This window comes from Micropterus dolomieu, linkage group LG23, assembly GCF_021292245.1.
Source record: "Micropterus dolomieu isolate WLL.071019.BEF.003 ecotype Adirondacks linkage group LG23, ASM2129224v1, whole genome shotgun sequence".
In the NCBI taxonomy this organism is placed as follows: Eukaryota; Metazoa; Chordata; class Actinopteri; order Centrarchiformes; family Centrarchidae; genus Micropterus; species Micropterus dolomieu.
The window spans coordinates 35,005,922-35,029,444 of record NC_060172.1 but is presented as its reverse complement, the minus strand read 5'-3'; the positions used below and the strand labels follow the sequence as shown (position 1 = coordinate 35,029,444).

Sequence of the window (23,523 nt, the reverse complement as noted above, 5' to 3'; positions counted from 1 at the left end):
TCTCATACTGCACATTGCTGCAGCTCCTCTTTTCACTCTATGTGTTGTACGCTCCGCTCTTGAGCTACAGAGTGATGCATCTTACTTGTACAAAATCTTTGTTGGGAGTTGCACATGCGCAGTTCCCAGGTAAGGACTACTAGCCAATCAGAAGCAGAGAAGAGCGGGTCGTAAGAAACAAGGTAGTGTGATCCAAATCAAAGCCGCTTCAGACTGCGACCGTAACCTAGCAGGTGGTATAAGTTACACAACATCATTGTTCCACATCTTACCATAAACCACTACAAAAATCACCATATTTCAACTCAATTTTACATAAAAATTGGCCAAACAATTTGAACGTTTGCTCAGTAGCTTTCACATCAGGTGTAACATTAGCATTATCGCTATACCTTTAGCTGTGTTAGCCAACGTTTACAACAACTCCGCACTTGAACAGTGTTTCAGCCGTGTTTATTTTAAATATAGTTCACAACCAGTAAAGCATACTTACAGGTTGTGATTGTGAATTTCCAGGCCCAAACAGAGTCGCAGTTGCATCGTCTTTTAGGACTAAACGTTGAACTGTTGCCGGTGTTCTGACGATCTATGCTGCATTGCCGATAAATGCTACCATAGCTCAAATCAATAGACTGGACTCTACTCGGCCCTGCTCCGTTTTCCATTGCAGATAGTACCCAGAGATAGAACGTAGCTTGTCGTCATAGCGACGCCACACACAACTGCCGTGACATAATGTTCAATGCGACACACACACCAGTGAGCCACACAGTTTTCTCTTTTTTAAGTTAAGTTTCAACATTCCTCAGAATGTAAAGACGGATAAGCGGTATGAAAATCTTCCAGCTGTGTGCTTCCGCGTTTTCATTGTGACGTCACAAGTAAAGGAAGTGAAGGGCTGGGCTACAAACGAGATGTTTTCAGTTCAGAGCTTTTCTGTGAGTTTTCTGTGGGAGATGGGAACTCCCTTTGGGCTGGACTTTGGGCTTTTTCACTTTGCAAACCTGTTACATGCACAAAAAAGGAATATAACTCAATAAAGGAGAGGGGAAAAGCCAAAAAGCAGAATACCACCTCTTTAAAGTTGTAACAAAAAGTATTTATTAAATATCCAATAACAGCTCACCTTGGCAGCTCCTGGCTGTTCCATTACTATCTGGAATATGTAAAATGGATCGGCTGTCAAAAAATTTCCAAAATGACTTGTTTCTATGCATTTTTGATAGAACGATAGTGGTCAGTGCTAATCTTGCTGACAAACGCATTGGATTTCCTGTGACTACTTCATAACAAAAGTCAACTCGTGTTTCGCTAGTCAAATCGCTTGCTTTTAATGTGAAGCTGCAGCAGTAGGAAATGTTTCTTTTGCATTAGCAGTTATTTAATACAGCATATTTTTCCCAGGACTTTCATCAGTGGACCATTGGCTTGATCACCGTTATGTTACCTCATGCGGTGATAGAGGTAACATAACAGATATTTATTTAAATGGAAATCTTCAAGATTGTAACTTTAACCAAACTTCATGCTGGTGTCTTTTTACTTGGTACTAGAATATAGAAAAAAACTACATCAAACACCTGCCATACACAGACACGGGTGCTGAGGTTATACATTGTTACTGTTGAATGCTTTATACATATATACACTTAGATTAGCAAAAGTAACTGTCAGTGAGTTTGTACCTGCTGGATGCTGCACTGCTTACTGAATCACTGATGATGACTGCTAAAAGTGCATTTTACATGGACTGTGATTTTAAATGTTAAGGCTGCATGTTTTTGTTAGCTAACACATCCCACGAAAGACCCAACATTGTGGTCAGTCCATCTCTCAGTACTTTCTAATTTCCTTACCCTGTGTGCGCACACCCATAGGTTTTTACAAAGATTACATTTACTTTTGTTGGGGACTATTTTCAATGGTGAATGAATCCACTTGTGGTGCTCTAGTGAGTATTTGGGGCAGCAGGGCAATGTAAGTGGGTCTGAGATTAATGAAACTACAATAAAGGGACATTTCACAAAGTGCAGCAGTGAGGTTCACTGAGGGTTTTTAATAGTTTTTGGACAGTGGAGCTCTGTGTCTCAGAGGAAGAAGTGACATCAGGTTGTGAGACACACACATACAATATTTATAAGTAGGATCTATTCAGTGTTGGTTTGAATCTTTACATTGGATTTGTTGGCAAGATCCAGACAGATTAAATAATAAATAATTAAAACAGCTTTTAGAAAGAAGTTCAGTGGCCTGTACTATGAAGCGAGGTAACTGGCTTATCCAGATAACTTCAGGAGTAACTTTGTCGGGTGTAACTTCCCGGTTAACCCGTACTACGAAAGGTGGATAGGTGTTACCCAAGGTCTGTTGCCATGGTAATTTACGCCGCATCTCTAAACTGCTTTGAGCTGGTTTTGTTCATGGTTAACTCGAGGTTACCCTGCACGTGGACTACACAACACATCTGTACTCAGTGTTAATGATGAGAAGTAGGATATTAATACACACCTCTTCATAGAATGTTTAGATTTCATCCTGATTTGTTCAGACAGCGAGCACTGCAGCCTCTGTGATTTTAGAGAGGAATCTTAATTAATTAACGGGATAGTTTCTTAGATGTAGCCCATCTGTAGTCTATAATTGAATTCTCCGAAGTGTTTTTACATATTTAGATAGATTATTTTAGGCCCCTACGTGTCCAAAAAATAGGGAGCCAGGGACGGGGTTAATAACGGAGAAAAAAAACCCCTCCTAGATGAAAGTATGAAATTTACAAGAAGAAAAATCAGAAATTCCCTGAAATTAATGTCATAAAAAATCTAAAATCACGCCCAATCCAAGGCAAAGTCTCTAAGGTGCATGGTAGTAATTGTGGGCTAAACTCAGCAGTATTTCCTTACTGCTAAATCCGATAGCAAAGTTTAAGATAACTTTCCAGTGCATGCATAATACATGGCAGACCTGTGTGTGATGTTGCAGCCTTGCAAAGTGAAGTTTCTCTCATAAATTTGTGACTGTAATGTCAGAGAATAGTCACGTTTTTTACTCCTAAAGCTCCTAAACAAAATGTCCTTCTCATTTCCCATGAATTCAGCCTTTTTGTTAAATTGCCTACCAGACTAACTATGTGTGTGTTCACTCATTGCACTCATTACACTAACCATCTGTATGTATAAACATTACATATATCACACTCCTACTCTGTTTACATGGAGTGGCTGTTGACCAACAGTAGGTAGTGATGTGACTGTGATCAGTAGAGCTTCATTAGATGTTTACAATGCTGCTTGTCATAAAGTATTCAATAAGTGTGTTTTTATGTGAAAAACATAATCAATTACAGTATCAGCTTGATTCAGCAGTGATGATGGGCTGCATCTAGAGGAGAGAAATGTTGGTATTAATGATGTGTATCACTAGACCGTGCCTGAGTTGTTTTTTATTACAGTAAGTCAGATATTTATATTTAGAGAATTACAGCATATTCAATAAATGCAATGTTTGTTTGTTGTTTTTTGAAGTGCTGTTATTGGTAGAAAATTAGTTACTGTTTGAATGCATTAGTTAATAATAATTATTTTATTTTAAATCCAACAATGATTAAAATTCATTGATAAATACATACATGTGTTAATATTATGATGAACATGGTATGATATATTTTGTGCACTTTGAGACTTTGAGGCCAAGATTAAGAGGATAACATTTTATGTTAAGAAGCTCTGCCAAAGCAATTGTAAAATATTAAGTGTTGTTTCTTTTGTCAATAAAAGTAAACGTTTTTTGATTCATAGTTTGTCACTGAGGGGAAGCTCATGTTAGATTGGAATTGATATTGGAAAAATTAAACAACACACACCCCCGCCATCCCAAACACAGACGTACTTAAAATGATGAATTCAGTGGAATGTTTGTTCTATGACACAGATGAGAGGTGTGATAAACAAAACGTAGGCTGTTTGTGCAGGTTTGAAAGAAGAATTAAAACACACACACACACAACACACACACACACACACACACACACACACGCGCACACACACACACATGCACACACACACACACAAACACACACACACACACACGCAATGCTTGTTATCAGCACCCTGCAGGCAGTGTACTGTCTTTATCCCACACCCTCACACCTTGGGCTCATGTGTAGTGTTTGTGCCTGTGTGTTACCCTCGAGTGTTACACACAACACAAAGAAAAAGCTCAAAAATAGCCCTCCTAAGAGTGTCCTTTCTTGCTTCCTTCAGGATTTAGGAATATGGCTAATTTATATGGCTGCTGGTCTGCAAGCTTAAACTCTGCTGTTCATATCTCAGCCATTTCAGCCCTAATCTCACAGCTCACTTTTTCTCTGTCTGTGGAAGTGCTCAACTCTGTTTTGTTATTGCAATTACATGCAAATTAATATTTGTAAATCCCAAATTACAAAGTGAAATATTTGATAAGGGCTCCACTACTGCCAGTTTAATGTTACTTAATAGCTGGATTTCCATTACAGATACTCCTAGTCCAAAAATTTAAATGTAGCAGTCAATGTTAAAATTATCTGTAGATTAAATAGAACCCATTTTAAGAATGAGTGATTGAGAACTGGTGCAGTTTTTACCTTTTTTTTCATTATTTTTATTGACAAATATGGCACATTGGAAAAAAACATTTCAGTACAATAATGAGAACCACAGGGGAAAACATAGTATGCCTAATTATTTTAAATATTGTTTTGTGCATCTCAATAAATCAATGGAAAAGAGAGCCATACCTTACTTTTCAAGTTTAAACACACATTCACACATACATAAAACTATACATAAAAAACAGTTTTTTCCTTTTTCAGAAACGGAACTGTTTTCACATTAAAGTATCGCTAATACTTGAATGTACAGTTACCTTTACTTGAAAATAAACAGGTAAGCTAATATAAGACTCCCCAGTGGGAAAATCACACATTACAGCAGCAAAGAAACCGACCAGGAGGTAATAAAACATTAACTATTTTAATGAAATAGATCAAAAGAAAATCATAAATTTTCATTAAGAAACGAAACAATATACATTACAATATTTTAGATAATAAGAAAGAATATTTGGATGAAAGAAATGCTACATTCATAATGTCTGTACTATATAAAAAACATTACGTACTGTGCAAGAGTTTTTGGCAGGTGTGAAACAATGCTGCAAAGTAAGAATGCTTTCAATAGACTTGTTAATAGATTATATAATCTCATATAGCACCCACAGCCCACATGCTGTATTGCTGTGTTTTTTCCCCCCAGCTCACTCTTCTTTGAATTCTGCGCATTAAGCCACGGCATGCTCCTTAATCGCTTCTCTGGCTCGCCCTTCAGCTCCAAATTAAAAAAGCCCTGCTGTTTTCTGCAGCATGTCTACTAGATGACTTCCCCACCGTCACACCACCATCTTAACCCTCATCATACAGTCTCAACTCCTCAGATTAAACGGAAGGTCGCAACACATCCCTCATTTCAAATTTCCTTCTTTTTCGTTTTGTGGTTGTAAATGATCTACAATACATAGAACTGTCAGTTCTTTTAAATTAAGACTGAAGACTTTTCTTTTTACCACTGCTTTTAATTAAATATTTAAGATTTACTACACTAATTTACACTGCACTGTAACTTTTACTGTCCTGTTTTCTTTTTCTTTGTTTTTAGCTTTTTACCATTGCTTTTAATTAAATATTTACATGGTGAGAAATGAGTAGGTAATTGAGTGAAAAGATAAGGAGAGTGAGATTGAACAGAGTGAAGGAAGTGGTCTTAAATCTCACACCTGAGTTATTTGCAGGAACCTCTGTCCACCTGTAAACACGCAGGTGGGTCCAGAGTATAACTGGATCAAAGTGGCCTGCGGACAGACATGTCCTGGTTTCTCTGTAGTGTCTGAGGGGTTTTGGAGTTTCAGTGGACCCAAAGATTGCTATGGACCTGAGTACAGACTAGCTAGAGAGAGTAGATTAAGTGTACTTCTCTGTTTATTCTCTTTTCAGAATAATTGTAACTCAATTATTTGCTCAACCTCTCAGCCTGTTTTTATTTTCCATTTAACTCTTTTAACCCTGATTGTACACTGCACTGTAACTTTTAGTATTTTTTAAAATTTCCCTATGTTGCTTTCAAACTTTTTTATATTTCCTTATGTTGGTTTTATGTTTTATGTAAAGCACTTTGAATTACCTTGTTGTTGAAATGTGCTATACAAATAAACTTGCCTTGTCTTGATTAGTATCGGGGAAGATGTTGGTCTTAGGAATGTTCTTAAAATCACAACGCTTTGGCCCCGCGGTGCTGCTCTTTGCTCAGGTGAACAGAACGGGCGCACGCGTGAGGCGACCACTTCACCTCACTCTAACAGGGACGCTTGCTACTGAACCTAAACTGTTTCTGCTGCTTCCTGATAAAAAAAAAAAATGTTTCTGCTGATACCTGTTCAGATTTATATATGTTAACCTGTTGCTCAGAAGGTGCCTGTTATGATGTTATGATCGGACTCTGATGGTAACTTATTTTAACAAGCTAGATAAAAGGTAATGCCTTGGCTGTGGCAAATTACTTTGGTTTTATATTTGATTTAATTACTTTAATGTTTAAGTTGAGATTTACAAGAAATATTTTATTGCTACTGTGTAAATGGAATACTGCTGAGAAAAATCACCTCATTTGTTTAAAGTGTTTGCAAACCACATGTTATTGCACTTGTATATAGCAGTACATTTTAATTAAAAGTGCGCAATACACTATTTTAGAACTCGTTATTCAACTTTACACTTAACTATGTTATCAATCGCAGAAAATCATGCGATTAATCGCGATTAAAGATTTTAATCGTTGCCCAGCACTATTTATAACATGAATATAAAGCCACTGAATTTTTTGGACTGACTACAGAATAAATAAAAATACATTGCAGCTGTTTCAAATGCTTTTCAAATTACTGTACAAATTAAATTACTATTCTATTATATTTAAGCTATAGCCTAAAACAGTTGTGCTGTTTACAAATACAGTAACCAGTAATACGAATAGGCTACTTACCCACAGCTCAGCAGTGGTTTCAGTGCATTTCAACATTTTAACAGGCCTGACAAGAAACTTGAGGCTTTCAATGTCCAGCTGGTAACAGAGTTTGAAAACAAATGTATTGATAAAATATTTTTCCCCATATGTTGTCAACGATAAAAATTTTATTTATTTATTTATTGAACAGTGTCTGTCATACATGTGAGGCTACTATGGTGCACCAACTGTTTCCTTTCTTTTCTGGCGTCTTCTCTGCAGGAGGAACCTGACCAAGCTGTCTCTGATCTTCAGCCACATGCTGGCTGAAATCAAAGCCATCTTCCCCGGAGGACACTTCCAAGGGGACACTTTCAGGATCACCAAAGCTGATGCTGCTGACTTCTGGAGGAAATTTTTTGGAGAAAAGTAAGTATGTCTTGCTGTCTTTTGCATCAAGGTCAAGATTTCATTGGGTGATGTGGTGAAGCTGCTGCTGCTCTTTTCCTGTCTTTTAATCTGCAGCATACTATCACTTTCTAAATCACTCAAATGTCCGCATGCTGTTTCTCCAAATAATGACATGAAGGAGAGATGTAGCATCAGTTTGTGAATCCACAACCTAGCTAACACTAGTTACATTACTTTCTGTATCGTTGTTCACTCTATCATGGTATTTGTCATGGTGTTGGAATTCTACCTTCTAAGTTCTCACTTATCCCACCTTTATAATGCAGATAAAGTTCCAGTTGGAAATGCCATATTTCATTGAATTAACAAAAAATGTTAGTGTTTATAAATTGATTTTTTAAATATTTCTTCTGCGCCTTCATGTTAAAAGTAATTTCTGCCCCGTTCCATCATGATAACGTAACGTTACACCGTGTGTCATCTAATAGTCGGCCGTTTCATATTTTCTGTTTATTTAATGAGCGAGAAAACAGCTGAAACTAAAATTACAGACAATCTGTGACTGTACATTCTGTGAATTGTTTCACTTGTTTTCTTTGCCCCACACTGATGCAGAAATACATTTGCCTGTGATCATCGTACTGCATATTACTCAATAAATCCATGTCAGAAAGTAGTTTTAAGTCATTTAAAGTTGTAAGTAAAGTAGCCTAATTAATGTCTGTTATTGTTATTAAAACACATCAGTGATGTGGAAATTGGATTCATTTTAGGATCTGCTACTATTATCATTTTATTCTAATGTACTTCATCAGGATGATTGAATAAAATATTGATTTATTAATGAAATTAGAAAACACAGAAATAGATAAATCGACTAATTGAAATAATAATCATTAGATTAATCGATTTGAAAAATAATTGTTATGTGCAGCCCTATGTTAAAATCTCAAGTGATCACATGATTAATCACATATATGCTCAGAGCAGGAATAATCAATCAGAGACAAGGATTTACTTTACAACTGCCACATTGTCAATATAAGTTTTTTATTAATGGAAAATCTTAAGGGCTGCAGTTTATTTCGTTGATTAGTAGTTTGGTCTGTAAAATGTCAGAAAGTTCACAATTTTTCAAATCTGTCCTAAAGAAATAGTTAGGTGTTCATATGAACACTGAAACAGGTTTTGCTTGGTGCAATCATTCCTCCTGTTCCAGCCACTCGAGTTAGACAAATCAAGTGGATATCTTCTAACATTAATGTTAATATCCCCCAAACTGCAGCCAAACCGGGAAACACTGTCCAGAGAAACATGCATCTGCAAGAACCGAGCCTTGAAAAGAGTTTCCCTGGTCATAAATATACTGAATCATTCAATCACAGTTGTCCCAGCTAATGCATAGAGACAAGTGAATATTAAAGTTGTGGTTGGCAATTCGTTGAGCCATAGAGGGATGTCAGCACTGGGTTGCTTCTTTTATTTTACAGCCTTGAATACTATCAAAAGTGAATCTGCTCAGCTCTGAGTGGGCTGTACTCTCACTCCTTGTGGTTGCAGCAACAATGCAACAATAACATTATAATAATATTAAGTTTAAAAAGGGAAGAACATCATAAGAATAGCAGAAGGGCTTTTAGCTAAGACACGTCTCCACACTTGAGTGCTTGAGGCTAAGAGGTAAAATTAAAAAAAGCTTGGCCCTTGGCCCTCACAGGCACAACACTGGAACTGGCGAGAAGGAAGTGTTCACTTGAGACATTCCTCTTGAGCCTTTGGAAATGTCCTCATGATGGAGTGGCCACTTCTCATATTGGTAGGCCTTGTGGATTTATAGGGTTTTACCTTCATTGCAAATATACATTTCTGTTTTTGCTGCAGAGCCACAATTGCCATCATGTCAGTACAATAAACAGAGCTATGGATCTCATATCAGAGAGTTCAACAAAATGTACAGTTCCTGTATTATTTCATACATTCAAAAATGTTTTACTCACTTGTAATTAAACATTTTTCAATTGTGATGAATTACGGTTCTCAGAAGTATTTGGTGCAAGAGTTTTCTTGTCTCCTTTGTGCTTATCTCCACCTTGATGTGGTGCAGCCTCTTGAGATACATCATAAAATGAAAACAACAATGACATGCTGTGTTGGGCTTTAGGTTTAGCAGTTGGTAGGTAAAAAAGTCTTAGACCACTGATCATCTCATCCTTCATTATGTACAAAAACTTGTTGTTTGTTTAGTGCTACAGTATACTAATCTCTCTGTAGGTGCTCTAATTTAATGAATTGTGTGTAACAGTGCATTTTAGTTTTGTACTGTTTTTAAAGTTTGAACTATGTCAGGAAGCTAGCTAGTATGAGATAAACTTATTGTGTTTGACCACATCAGCAGAGTGTAAAAGCCAATGAGGCTGTTGATGATCACAGTCCACAAATACATTTGATAATTTGACATTTGGCATTTAAATTGCATCACCAGCAGACACCTTTGTTTCCCATGGCCTTATTATATTCAAATGTCACGTCAGTCGTTGGTGAGATTCTCTTCCTGAGTTTGTACTACCAGACTTCACCATTTCTTTAATATACTTTATAAATAGAAATAGCAACTGTTTTTCTTTTCTTTCTATTGTTTGATCTAATCGAAACCTGGAACAGCTATACGAGTAGAACAAAAGTTTAACCTTATCTATCAATCTTCATACATCAGCTGAATTCAGTGAATTTGATGTTGTATACAGAATCTTTTGCACTACATTTGTCAAATGTACATTTGTCAAATGTACATTTGTATCAATAAAGATGCATTGTTTAATTAAATACAATTTTGTCTCTCAAGTTGCTGTATCTATGCTTTTATGATTGGACTTGCAGGACAATAGTGCCATGGAAAGTCTTCCGACAGTGCCTTCACGAAGTGCATCACATCAGCTCGGGCCTGGAGGCCATGGCCCTCAAATCCACAATCGACCTCACCTGCAACGACTACATTTCTGTGTTTGAGTTTGATATTTTCACACGCCTCTTCCAGGTTGGTCAAACCTGTGAATCAAATGATTTAGACACATACTGTATTTAGGTATAACAGGTTTTGCCATTTGCATTAGTGTCAGAGGCTTTTGCCCATTGAATGTTTTGCTGTTTTTTTCCCCAGAAAATATGAATCTGTTTGTCTCGAATAAGATCCCTTATACATCTTAACTCTTCCTGAACCATAGTGTGAAAGCAGAATCTAGAAGAGCAGGCTTAAGCAGGATGTTGACTAAAGTAGGGGTGCTTGTTTGTGCTTGAAATGAGAGCTGAACTCAGACCGTACTTTCAGTCACAATGGGATCTGTCAAGCTTTTCTTGCTGAGAGGTGCACAGAGATCTGATCTTAAGGGCACTTGGACTATAGGATTCAACCTAATAAGTAACTTTGTAGATGTGTTGTGATCAGTGTCACAATATCTGTGGGTTTTTTATCAAGCAAATGATGGGTGATCAGGTGCTAGTGCAAAATGGTCTACTAAAGCAAATATAGTCATGGGTAGGAGTTGCCATTGACTGACTGCATCCTGGGTAGCCACTTCCAGGCTGGTGTAACCTGTGTGTCAGTTGAGGATGTGCCCTGGCCTGGTTGATTTACTAGTTGGGGATCCTGGTGGAAGGGAGGAGAGGGATCAGAGAGTCCACATGAAGGTGAGAATGACAAAGGAGAAAAACTTGGTAACAAATCATGGTGATGATATAGTGATCCTCTCAGGAGAATCTTGGCTTTTTATAACTTTTGATCATGAGGGTCCATATAGTCTACATGCAAAGTACGTGTAGTCCAACAAAGCCACATGATGCTATTTTTATAGCGTCTAAATCTTTTCTGCTGAGCCATTAAATAAACACAATCCCTTAGCAGTAATGTTATCTTCTTCTCTTCCACATCAAGTGTTTCGCACGCGTGCAACTCTGTCCTGCAGATAACCTCAAACCAGTTGTAAACAGAGCGAAACACAATTGGCTGCAGTGCACGAGCTGCTTCCCAAACTCCTCGTTTGTCGAGCTGGCCAGATACGAGAAACCTCTGCCACTGCATCTCATTCAGTTTGCTGTTTGTGAATTTGACAACAGACAAAGAATTCATTTGTGGCAGAAGCACTGACTCAACATGACTTTATGTTGAAAACATGAAATATGAATAAGTTTAAACAACATTGGGTGGTCTTTTTCAGCCATGGGGATCAATTCTGAGGAACTGGAATTTCCTGGCAGTGACACACCCTGGCTACATGGCCTTCCTTACCTATGATGAAGTCAAGGCTCGACTGCACAAGTACATCAACAAGCCTGGCAGGTATGGTAACTGTGTGTGTACTTTGAAACTTGGTTTCAAATCTTAAGTATTTCTCCTTAACATTAAATATTTATGACTAATTGAGGAACATCAAAGTCAGAAAAGAAACATTCTTATTGTTACTATATTATTAATGTTATAAGAAACTTCATTTAGTATCGGTGTTTTTTCCATATCTATATATGTTTGTATACGATTGATGTATTGTGGAAAGCAATAGTTCAAATATTAGTTTATTCTGGCATTCTTCATGGAAGTGCAGATAGTCCAACAAAGCCACATGGTGTAGGTTGCAGGTTGCTATAGCAACTCAAAACGTTGCACACAGGTAACATGTATGTTTAACCAAGATACACTGCTGATGACCAGAGCTGAAAATAGGAAGAGCAGATTCACCAAGTTCAACCTAACAAGAAACCGTGAAAAAAACTCTTAGAAATACTTAAAAATACAATTCAAAATCTTAAGTAAAAGTACAGAAGTGTTCACATCAATATCATAGCTAGCGGCTAAACCTCTGTCGGTGAAACAACTTTGCTAACATAGGTGGTCGGATAACACTTTGGATTAACTCGTTCTTTTTTAGCATAATGTCAAAGAAAAAATTTCAAAGTGCTTTAAAACACATGCCAACATTTACACACACACACACACACACACATTTATACACTGATGCTAGAGGTTGTCATGCAAGGTGCCAACCTGCTCTTCAGGAGCAGTTAGGGGTTCACTGTGTCTTGCTCAAGGACACTTCAACACTTTCTGTGGAAGAGCAGGAGATCGAACCGGGAACCTTCCGGTTACTAGATGACCGCTCTGCCTACCTCCAGACCAAATGATGCAACAAGCTAATGTTGCACGTGTGGCTGGACAGGTGTAACCCTGAAATGCCCCTGAACATTTAATTGTTTGGCTTGTTTTGTTTCAAGTTCTGATGAAATTCACTCTGCACACAAATATTTTTCTTTTGTGAAAAAAAATATATCCAGGAATTAGCACTTTGAATCAAGAATTGATTTTTGAATGGAATCGTTAGATACTGAAAGATTCACACCCCTAGCAATGAGCAATTCCTTCTGTTTTGCATAGCCAGTAAGTAAAAAGATCAAATTAGCGAAGAGGAATGCCAGACCAAAGCACTGCATCAATGAAGTCTGCTAGCACATTGTCTCTATTCATTGCAAGACAATTACAAGTTGTAGTTTTCAGTATTAAAGTGATTAAATATTGATTTGCCTGAAAATATAACCTTCTTACCACTGACATTTTTACGATGTAAAAAGTTGCTTGGTGGGAGCGCTGGAAATAGCTGGTTTTTCGTGTGAAAACAGAGTCGAATAATGTCACTTTTCGCTGTCAGTACACCACAGCCCCGTGTTCTTGGGACTGCATTTGTGCCTGCGGACGTGCAGGACCTGCAGGACCTGCAGGTTTTAAGTGTGTGTCTTTTTGAGATTAATGAAACGACACAGGCCAGTGTGAGACTGATTCATCGAGTGAATCATGCAAATACCATGAACCAACACTGGAACAAACACACACACAGCTGTGTGGGGGAGGGCAGCCATATCGCATGAGCCACCACATTACCACTTCAGCTCAGTCAGACACACACTCAAACACACAAATACGCATGCACTTAGAATTAGAAGATTAGAGATTGGTGAAAAGTCGACCCACAATGTATCTTAGATCATATCTGAATTAAATCATAACACCAAACAGTTATCACACTGAAAGTGATGATTAGCTTAATGAATGTGTGACTGCATTTCATTATCATGTACACAGACAGGCATACTTTCTGTCCTCTGCAAAGCTCTTCACTCTGCAAAACACAGCTTATTAGCATCAGAGCTGCAGCCTGAAACTGTCAAACTGCCTTCCCACGTCTATTTTCAGTCAAAGCCTTGGTGGGTTTAGCATGGTGCCTTTGTTGTTGGTTGAGGAAGGATCATACTGTGGTCTTGCTCTAGCCCAGTGCTTCTGATGGACTACATTTGTAATACCTTCACTTTTGCTTTCTTCACATCTTTTTCATATTCAGATTCTACCGCCTTGTGCTGAGCCGTTTCTGCTGTATTCAGCTGTGATGTGAACAAGGAAATCCCTCTGTGATAAAGCTTGAATCATCATTGTTTGTTGCAGTTTAGTTTTTATATAAAGGCGATGGTAGAATGTTCATAGTTCACCACATCTGTTTGAAGTGTGTGAGTTGTAATCAGTGTTGGGAAGGTGCTTTTATAATCTAGTCGTTACAGATTGCTAGTTACCCTGTTAGAATGTAATGTAAAGTAATCAAAATAACTTATTACATTTGATTACTTTACTCTAACAAACATATAAATTATATAGCTTTATAATGATTAATAATGTTTTTGTTATTTACTAAAATATAAATATCCAAATTATGGTCAGTGAGCAGGCCAGAATATCTCCTACTCTATGTTTGAGGGAGAAATAAATGTTTTAATGTCTCATAAGATTAATTTCTCACTAACAAACAGTGGGAGCAAGAACAGCATGTAATAATAATAATAATACACTATTTTGGACCATTACCATTTTATATTAACTGAATTATGGGTGTGCACAGATAAAAGTCTTAAAAAAAATCATAATTGCATCACTTATTATGGATGTTAAATCATTTTCACAGCATTAATTACGATATTTTCTGGTATTAATATATTTATCATGGTAAATCTATGCAAAATCACATATAAAATAAGCTGTTCAAAACTATAAAATGTGTTCCGCTGTTGTGCATAGATGCATTTATCAACAGAAATTTGGGAAGGACAAGTAGTCATGTGTGATCAAAACATCATCTGGTTTTTTATAGAATCAGAATCAGAATCAGTTTTATTGCCAGGTATGTGTATACATACGAGGAATTTGACTCAGGATTGTACATTGCTAACGATGTGCTTACTTATTAAAATCAGACACAAACTACAGAGTAGACAACGCTAATATACACACTATGAACAAAACAATATAGACATATTGACAAATAGTGCAGTGATCAGAGTGCAAAGGATGCAAGAGTAAACTATTATTCTCATTATGTACATGTTGAAGGTGGATGTGATATACAGGTACACATACACATACATGTACACATGTACACAGTGTGATGGAGCATAGTGCAAAGGCTGGAAAAAATAAATAAGACCTATGACCTTATGACCTGAGGTAGGTGTATTAGTATACAGTATATACAATATGACATAGTATGAGCAGCACTGAAATAGAGAATGATGAATAAATAAATAATAAGTGGAAACCAGTAAACAGGTGGCTGATTAGAGGCAGAGTTACTGGGTTATTGCACAGGAATTGTTCCTGACACTGTGAGTCAGAAATCAGCTGTTCATCAGAGTGATGGCTTGTGGGAAGAAACTGTTCCTGAGTCTGTTGGTTTTGGCGTACAGTGCTCTGTAGCGCCTACCAGAGGGGAAAAGCTGGAACAGATTGTGTCCGGGGTGAGATGGATCTGCAGTGATGTTTCCTGCCCGTTTCCTGACTCTGGAAGTCCTGAATGGAGGGCAGGTTGGCACCGATTATTTTTTCTGCAGTCCTGACTGTCCATTGTAGTCTGCTCCTTTTTGGTGGCAGATCCAAACCAGACAGTGATGGAGGTGCAGAGAACAGACTGGATGATGGCTGTGTAGAACTGGATCAGCAGCTCCTTAGGCAGGTAGAGCTTCCTGAGCTGGCGCAGGATGGTGTCCGTGTTGGGCTCCCACTTCAGGTCCTGGGAAATAGTGGATGGTGATGGGGGGCAGAGTGGGGGGGCTCCTCCTGAAATCCACAGTCATCTCCACAGTTTTGAGCGTGTTAAGCTGCAGGTTGTTCTGACCGCACCAGAGAGCCAGCTGATCAACCTCCTGTCTGTAGGCCAACTCATCACCGTCCCAGATGAGGCCGATGACTGCTGTGTCGTCTGCGGACTTCAGGAGTTTGACAGATGGGTCTCCTGAGGTGCAGTCGTTGGTGTAGAGGGAGAAGAGCAGTGGGGAGAGCACAGTGCTCATAGTTCAGGTGCTGGATGTGATGTTCTCCAGCCTCACCTGCTGACTCCTGTCAGTCAGGAAGTCTGTGATCCACAGGTGGAGGCTGGCACAGTGAGCTGGGTGAGTTTGGTGCTGAGGATGTCCGGCATGATGGTGTTGAACGCCGAGCTGAAGTCCACGAACAGAATCCTTTCATGTGTCCCTGGAGAGTCGAGATGTTTGATGGCTAACATGTCAGTGGATGATGTAATCATCCACTGACATGTTAGCACTGTGCAGGCCCCTTGCAGGGGGTCCAGCAATGTCCTTCAGGTGGGCCAACACCAGCCTTTCAAAGGACTTCATGACTGTAAATGCTCCGTATTTGCCTTTCTAGACCACTCAAAGCGCCTTTACACTACATCTGCATTCACCATTCACTCACTGAGCCTAAGTGCTCAAACAGAAACTAACACAACACACACATTCATACAATTCGGGGTTCAGTATCTTGCCCAAGGAGGCGCCAGGGATTGAACCGCCGGGGTAGAGCGGGTTGGTCGATTAATGACCAACCCACTCTACCCCCTGAGCCACAGCCGCCCCCTTATGCAGTTATGCAGTCGGTAGGTGAAGTACGCTGTCTGGGATGTGCTCAGTGAGCCAGGACTCGGTAAAACAGAGGGCGGCAGATCTGCAGAAGTTCGAGTTAGTTCTGTTGAGGAGCAGCAGTTCATTCAGCAGCATCCATTTTGTTGGCCAGAGATGGGACATTCGCCAGGTGGGTAGAAGGGAGCGCAGTGCAAAAACCCCGCTGTCTCAGTTTAAAGCGCCGGCACGCTTTCCCCTTCGTCGCCTCCGGAGGATCCCATACAGAGCTGCCGCTCCTCCAACTAATAACACCAGGAAAGTTCCATTTAGATCAGGAGCGGTAGAATAGTGTGAGCAGTTGAAAGTCTGATGTTTAAGAGCTCTTCTCTGGTAAAAGTTACCAGAGAGGGACGGCAGAAAACAGAGTTAATAAACAAAAACACAAAAAGCACAACAGAGCGTAATCCAGAGGCTGCCATCCACCGCTGCGCCCTCTTGATCATATATATATGTATATAAGTGTGTGTGTGTGTGTGTGTGTGTGTGTGTATGTATATAATAATAATAATAATAATAATCCTTATTTGTAGAGCACTTTTCAAAAACAAGTTACAAAGTGCTTTAACAAGTGTAAAGAATAATACAAAAAAAGATAAGAGCATGAAAATTTAATATAAATTTAGTAAAATACAATAAAATAAAAGGGATAAAATAAAGTCAAATAAGATCGGGAAAAGCTCTCCTATAAAAGTATGTTTTAAGAAGGGACTTAAAAGAGTTCACTGACTCAGCTGACCTGATTTCCTCGGGCAGGCTGTTCCAGAGCAGGCTGTTCCATATATATATATATATATATATATATATGTATATAATATATATATATATATATATATACAAAATTGAATAATGAATTCTAAAGTAGTGTATTGCGCACTTTTAATTTAAATGTACTGCTATATCCCTCTTTCCTCTCTTCCTTCTCCTATGTTTCCTCTGGCTTGTCCTCTTGTTGTGTCGGGAGATGCTGTTGCTGGTTATAGTTTCCAGATCTGCTTATGCTCAGTCCAGTCCCCACACTTTCTTTTCCAATATTGAATAATATATTAGTAGTGCCTGTAAAAATACTCATTTTTAAGTAATTAAAAAAAGTTAAAACATGAACAAGATGTGATCATATAATCATAATGTGAATTAATTGTATTAATAATATTAAGCTATATGACTAGTCAAAGTTAGATACGGATTTTATAGTTTTTACATTTATTTAAAAACACAACTTTTTATTATTAAAAGTAAATAATGTATTGTCCACCCAGTGATTTCTGTATGATATCACAGGGAACATAACGCTCAAAAACAGTTGCTTTTACATCATCATTTCAAGTTTGTTATACAGGTTTTGATTTGCAGTGTGTGTGTGTGAACCATGCACTCCTGTCCTCTTTCCCTCTCTGACAGTTACATCTTCAGACTGAGTTGTACACGGCTGGGTCAATGGGCCATCGGCTATGTGACCAACGATGGCAACATACTGCAGACCATCCCCCACAACAAACCGCTGTTCCAGGCCCTCATCGATGGCTACAGGGAGGGCTTGTAAGTAACCTAGCTCACTGTCTGTTTGTGTATTGATCAGTTATGCTTTCCACTGTGTGTGTGCTGTATACACATGAGAAATTATTAACTTTGTCTCAGTCAGTCGCATCTGATTTGCATACTGTATCTTTAAATGTTTCTTGGCAGATGAGAGAGTGGTGCCCCATGACGACGTCATTTCTTTTCTGAAAGCTACTTCATAGATGAAACATTTTTTTTGTTTGACAGCCTCAATAGGATCTTCCAGGCCATCTGACAGGGCCCCAGACAAATCAAGCATTCTTTCCTCCATTTAGTGCACAGCATTCTCTTCTCTAGACTAAAAATCTGTTCATGACTGATATTTTGTGTCAGTCATATGTCAGGGTTAATTAAAGTCACTGTTAAGCATTTAAAGAAAAAACCTACTACAAGGGCTCATATTGCTTATGGCTCTGCTACTAGTAGTCAGTGAAATCCATACTTGATACCATGTTATTTTTTTTCTCATTCACAGCTACTTGTTCCCTGATGGGCGCAGTTACAATCCTGACCTCACTGGTTTATGTGAGCCAACACCTCATGATCACATCAAAGTGACACAAGTGGGTTTGTGTGTGTGTCTGAAAACATTCATCATCTGGATTAGCAGAGTAATGTTCATAGTTTCCACTGGTCATGGAATGTCTTAGCCTCACAAAGCCAGAATACTTCATGTAAACTCATGACGTCCTTATGACATTTACGCCACACTTAAACATGACAAATGACCAAATATGAAAAAAAGAAAATACATGAAATGTTTTCTAAAATGAAGCAGTCATCTAGTTATGTTGCTGTGTCAGACGATTGTGTTTTGACTGAGAGAACATTTTTTTGTCTAAGATTTATTCAGAGACTAATTTTTGTGCCACCACGTTGTTCCAGTTTGAAAATGACCAGTGAGAGAGTGTGATGTGGTATGTTCATCCAGTAAGGCGTAGTGTTTACATATATTGATGTCTGAGTGGTGAAGGGAAATCATCTTCTGTTGGACAGCCTACTACTGTGTGTCTCAAGCCCATTTTAAGCAACCTGATCAGATGATAATGTATGAGAAGAAAATGATAGGCTGGTGTTGTATGGTGAGGAGTTTCTGATGATTATATTGTGAAAAGTGTATTATAAACAGGAAAATTACTGTTAGGGGATTTTACAAATTCCTTGTAATTTGATTTCTTTTCCACAGTGATTTTACCCAAACTGAGATGAAAAATACCCCTTTTGACAACATCATTAACCATGACAAAAAGTCATGAATAACTCTGAATTAGTGATGGGAAATCCCTGAAAACATCACGAAATTAAACATCTGGGTGGGACACTTGTGTGCTTGCTTATGTATACTGTGTGTGTGTATTTCCATGGCTGTTTTCACGTAGCTTGGTACGTGCTTTGCTTTATGACTAACAGGAGTTTGCTCTGTCCGAACAGGAGCAGTATGAGCTGTACTGTGAAATGGGCTCCACCTTCCAGCTTTGTAAGATCTGTGCTGAGAACGACAAAGACGTCAAGATCGAACCCTGTGGTCACCTTATGTGCACTTCCTGTCTTACAGCCTGGCAGGTACCGTAATGAACCATACTGCATTAACTGATTTTGAGATCAAAACTCTGAACAGAGGGGCACAGCTGTGGCTTTGGTTGACTGTTGTGTACATGGGACATTGTGGGTTAATGCCAGAATCTTCATCTTTATGTCTCATTTCTGTTTAGATTAATGAGTGTCGGCATATAAGTGAGAAAAGACTACTGAATAGTAGTCTAGACTACTGAATAATAGTACTGAAGCAGCTTTCAGCTTCCAGGACAAGATAAAAAAACATGTTAAAAAAACTCCCTCATTTCCTCCGTGTCCTTGCATCTGTCCTAATCAAATTTCCACATATCAGTCAGTAGCGGAAGAGAAAACTGAGAGCTGCGTCCTGCTGTGTGTTATTGTTTGTAATGTGTGCATCTCATAGCGCACTGTGCTGCCCTGCTGTGTTCATTGTGCATTTGTGTGTGAGAAGCTGTGCCAGCCCCGTGTGTTTGTTATTACCTTACCCTAATGAGTCATTATCATCAAGTCCAGAGCTTCCCTTCTCTCCTCTCTCTCCACCTCCATCTTTCATACCTCCTTCCTTCCCCCTCCTATGCATATGACATCTGTGTTGCACTCAGAGAGATGGCTTTCCAGACATGTACTAGTTCTGCACTGACACTGATGTTATTGATCTCTGGCAGACACACATTCACTCTGCAGGCCTGGACACAAGCCCAAAAACCTGTCTTGTAATCACAGTTGCAAGGTTATTTTGAGTTGGCTGAAAGTATGAAAGTAAAGTTTGTTCTAACTCTCATGTAAGACAGCAGATATATTAGACCTCATTTAATGACATTTTGAATCTTCCTATTGGTGTTGAATATGTATGGAATTGTTCAGCCTATCACTGGTGTCCTTTTTCTAAATGAGAAGTAGAGGCTAACAGCAAATCTTGCTCTATTTATTTTTTTTGTATTACAGTTTGATATAATAAACCATATCTCAACACTGCTTTTCAAACATGTACTTCAGGTGCTTGGCAGTGGAGCTTTTGTGAGGGAGGACATGAAAAATGATTCAGAGGACAATGAGTGCATGTTTTATTCATGGAGTTGGGTGCACTTTGGTTTTCTGTCAGTCAGCACTGTAATCGTTTCCATTTATAACAAGCCTTTTGTTTGCATTGTGTTAGTCAGACACCCCTATTACTGATGTATCAATAATAGGGGTGTCACAATTCTCACAATGGTGTTAACTTATCAACGTCCATCTGCAGAGGAACACTTGCTTTTTGCTAAAGGTTGACATTGGATTGGCAAATTAGTACTTCCCACCAAGACTTCTTTCTTCTTTCTTTTGAGAAGAAAGCAACCAGCGGTTCACAGTGCATTCACATGCTCCTCAGATGGTCCCATTTCCCAAGTTGATAAGTCGTTCTTCCAACTTCAGTGTGTGTTCATGTGCTCTTAAGTCGGAATGTGGAATCAACACGGATGCTTCTACAAAGGTGTGTTGGATTATCAGAGCATATAAACCCCACACAGACATCTAGTTCACCCTACATAGACAGTAAACTAACCGTTATAACTATATTACAAATTACATGTTAGCAAAAAAATTATATGCAATACATAATTTATTCATGTATTGCATCATCATTTAATTTCTCTTTTTGCAATAAAGATTTAAGGAGAAAAAATTGATTCTAATTATTCCGACACCACATGAATACACCATCAGTCACAGCTCACCCCACCCTTTCCAAGCGAGCAGGAGACGCTACAGTGGCCGACACGCTCTGTCCTGTCTTGTGCATAATGATACGTGTGGGCCTCTATTTGGCTAAATTCTGCGTATATTCTTACTTCTAAAAACCAGTTGACTACTACTAGTACTAACGTTACTTGTTGTTGTTCTTTTTCTTCTTCTTGTACGTATTCAGTATAGTCACGAAATGCGCTTTGTAGCACTGTTTGTCTGTTTTGGGCTACTGTAGAAACATAGTGGCGCAACATGGCGACGTCCATGTAAGGTGGACCCGCAGTTATGTAGATATAAATGTCTCATTCTAAGGTAATAAAAACATAACGGTTCATTATGTAAGGTCTTTATACACCACTGAAAACATAATTATGTATAATATATTACATTTCTGTCAATAGATCCTTCTAAATGGTACACACTGGACCTTTAAATAAGTGGTTGGTAGAAATAATATATATTTTTTATAATACATGCAGTTTTAGTTTGAAAACATTTCAATATGGACAAATTAAAAAGATATACTATGACTCTAAACTGTAAGTGTTATCTGCAAGGTGGTAGTATTAGTGTAGTCATCACTGCTGGACAGAGTTAGTGAAACCACGAGAGGACCCACCAACAATCACGCGGCAATTGTCGCTATCCCTCATTGGTCTTTGTAATCAGGTGGGCCCTGTGCAGCCAGTGGTACGTACACCGCTGCTTTTACCAAAATGATGACCGATGCATGAATGAACAAACTGATGTTGAATTTTTTTGCTCCAAGTTATCACAACAAAGAAATGATAAATTGCAACAGTGGCTGCAAAGTGTGATGATGAACCAAGATTTAAATTTGAGAAGCTTTTCTCGCACACACACTAGTGTTTGGTTTGCTGCTCTGTTCATTTCCGTGACTACAAAGCTAGAAAGCTTTTTCTTGGGCGGCTTTGCTCTGAACAGAGCTGTAGGTATAGGAAATGAGGCGAGTGTTCCCAGAGCTCAGTCCAATGCTCTGTAAACAGCGGGTTTCTGCAGCACCCACATTAACAATGTTTGTCATACTTCCTGTTCCTGACATCTCTATGTGAACCTGCCTCCTCCACAACCTCAGTCAGTGATTCAGTGACGTATGCAGTGTGTGTGTTTATATGTGTGCTTCAATATTTTCCTCTACATTTGTGAAATTGTGAGTCAGAGAGAGAGGGGGAACCCTCCTATCCTGTGACAGCGAGTCACCCTGCATCAGTCTGTTCAGGTCATTGACTCAGCGGTGGTTCCCTGACTTTCCTCTCACTATGTATATTAATTAGTCAGCTAGGGTGGAACAGACACTCCTCGCTCACAGCTGGCTAATCTGTGTAATTCCACATCCTGTTCTCAATTCAATTCAATTCAAATTAGCTTCATTGGCATGAATGTGTAACAACAATAATTTTCTAATTTTCTTTTTTAATAGTTTAATGAACGTTTTTGATCTCTGTAGGATATCTAAATTTTCTCAGTTTTATTTATATAGCGCCAAATCACAACAACAGTTATCTCTGAGCTCTCCGATCGTGTGAGTGAGTGAGTGAGTGAGGCAGCCTACACAATATACACACAGAGAGGTACAGACAGTAAAGGTGATGTTGCTATAGCCTGAATGAAAAATGGCACAGATATTTACAGTAGTGTTAATGATAATAATAGTAATGTTGATAATTACAATAACAATAGGACTAGTAGCAATAATTGGAACAGAGGGTGTCGAGCAGGAACACGGGGGCAGCAGGCAACTCGCAACCACAGATCCAGACTCCACAGCTCCAGAGCCAGAAACACCTGCAGGAAGTGATAGGAGGAGAGAGGAGAGGGACGAGAAAGCACAAGACTACGAGAAAGGGGAGAAGTCGAGTTAGTAACATGCAATAATGGGATGAGGTTGCATACAGAGGGAGAGAAAGTACAGGAGAGAGGAGCTCAGTGCATCATGGGAAATCCCCCGGTAGTCTAGGCCTATAGCAGCATAACTAAGGGATGGTTCAGGACTCACCTGAGCCAGCCCTAACTATAAGCTTTATCAAAGAGGAAAGTCTTAAGCCTACTCTTAAATGTGGAGATGGTGTCTGCCTCCTGAACCCAAACTGGAACCTGGTTCCACAGGAGAGGAGCTTGATAGCTGAACGCTCTGGCTCCTAGTCTACTTTTGGAGACTCTAGGAACCACAAGTAACCCTGCATTCTGGGAGCGCAGTGCTCTGGTGGGGTAGTAAGGTACTATGAGCTCTTTAAGATAAGAT

At 38.8% G+C, this 23,523-nt stretch overlaps 1 protein-coding gene across 2 annotated transcripts in view; it reads left to right on the top strand.

Moving 5' to 3' along the window:
- LOC123963079 (E3 ubiquitin-protein ligase CBL-B-like) overlaps positions 1–23,523 on the top strand; it is an 87,388-nt gene that overhangs the window by 28,073 nt on the left and 35,792 nt on the right. For both annotated transcript variants that reach the window (XM_046039604.1, XM_046039603.1), the window contains exons 2-7: positions 7,311–7,457; positions 10,317–10,473; positions 11,651–11,772; positions 17,820–17,957; positions 18,454–18,541; positions 19,410–19,541. In XM_046039604.1, coding sequence (XP_045895560.1) covers positions 7,311–7,457; positions 10,317–10,473; positions 11,651–11,772; positions 17,820–17,957; positions 18,454–18,541; positions 19,410–19,541 — 784 coding nt within the window. The remainder of the gene's footprint in view (positions 1–7,310; positions 7,458–10,316; positions 10,474–11,650; positions 11,773–17,819; positions 17,958–18,453; positions 18,542–19,409; positions 19,542–23,523) is intronic.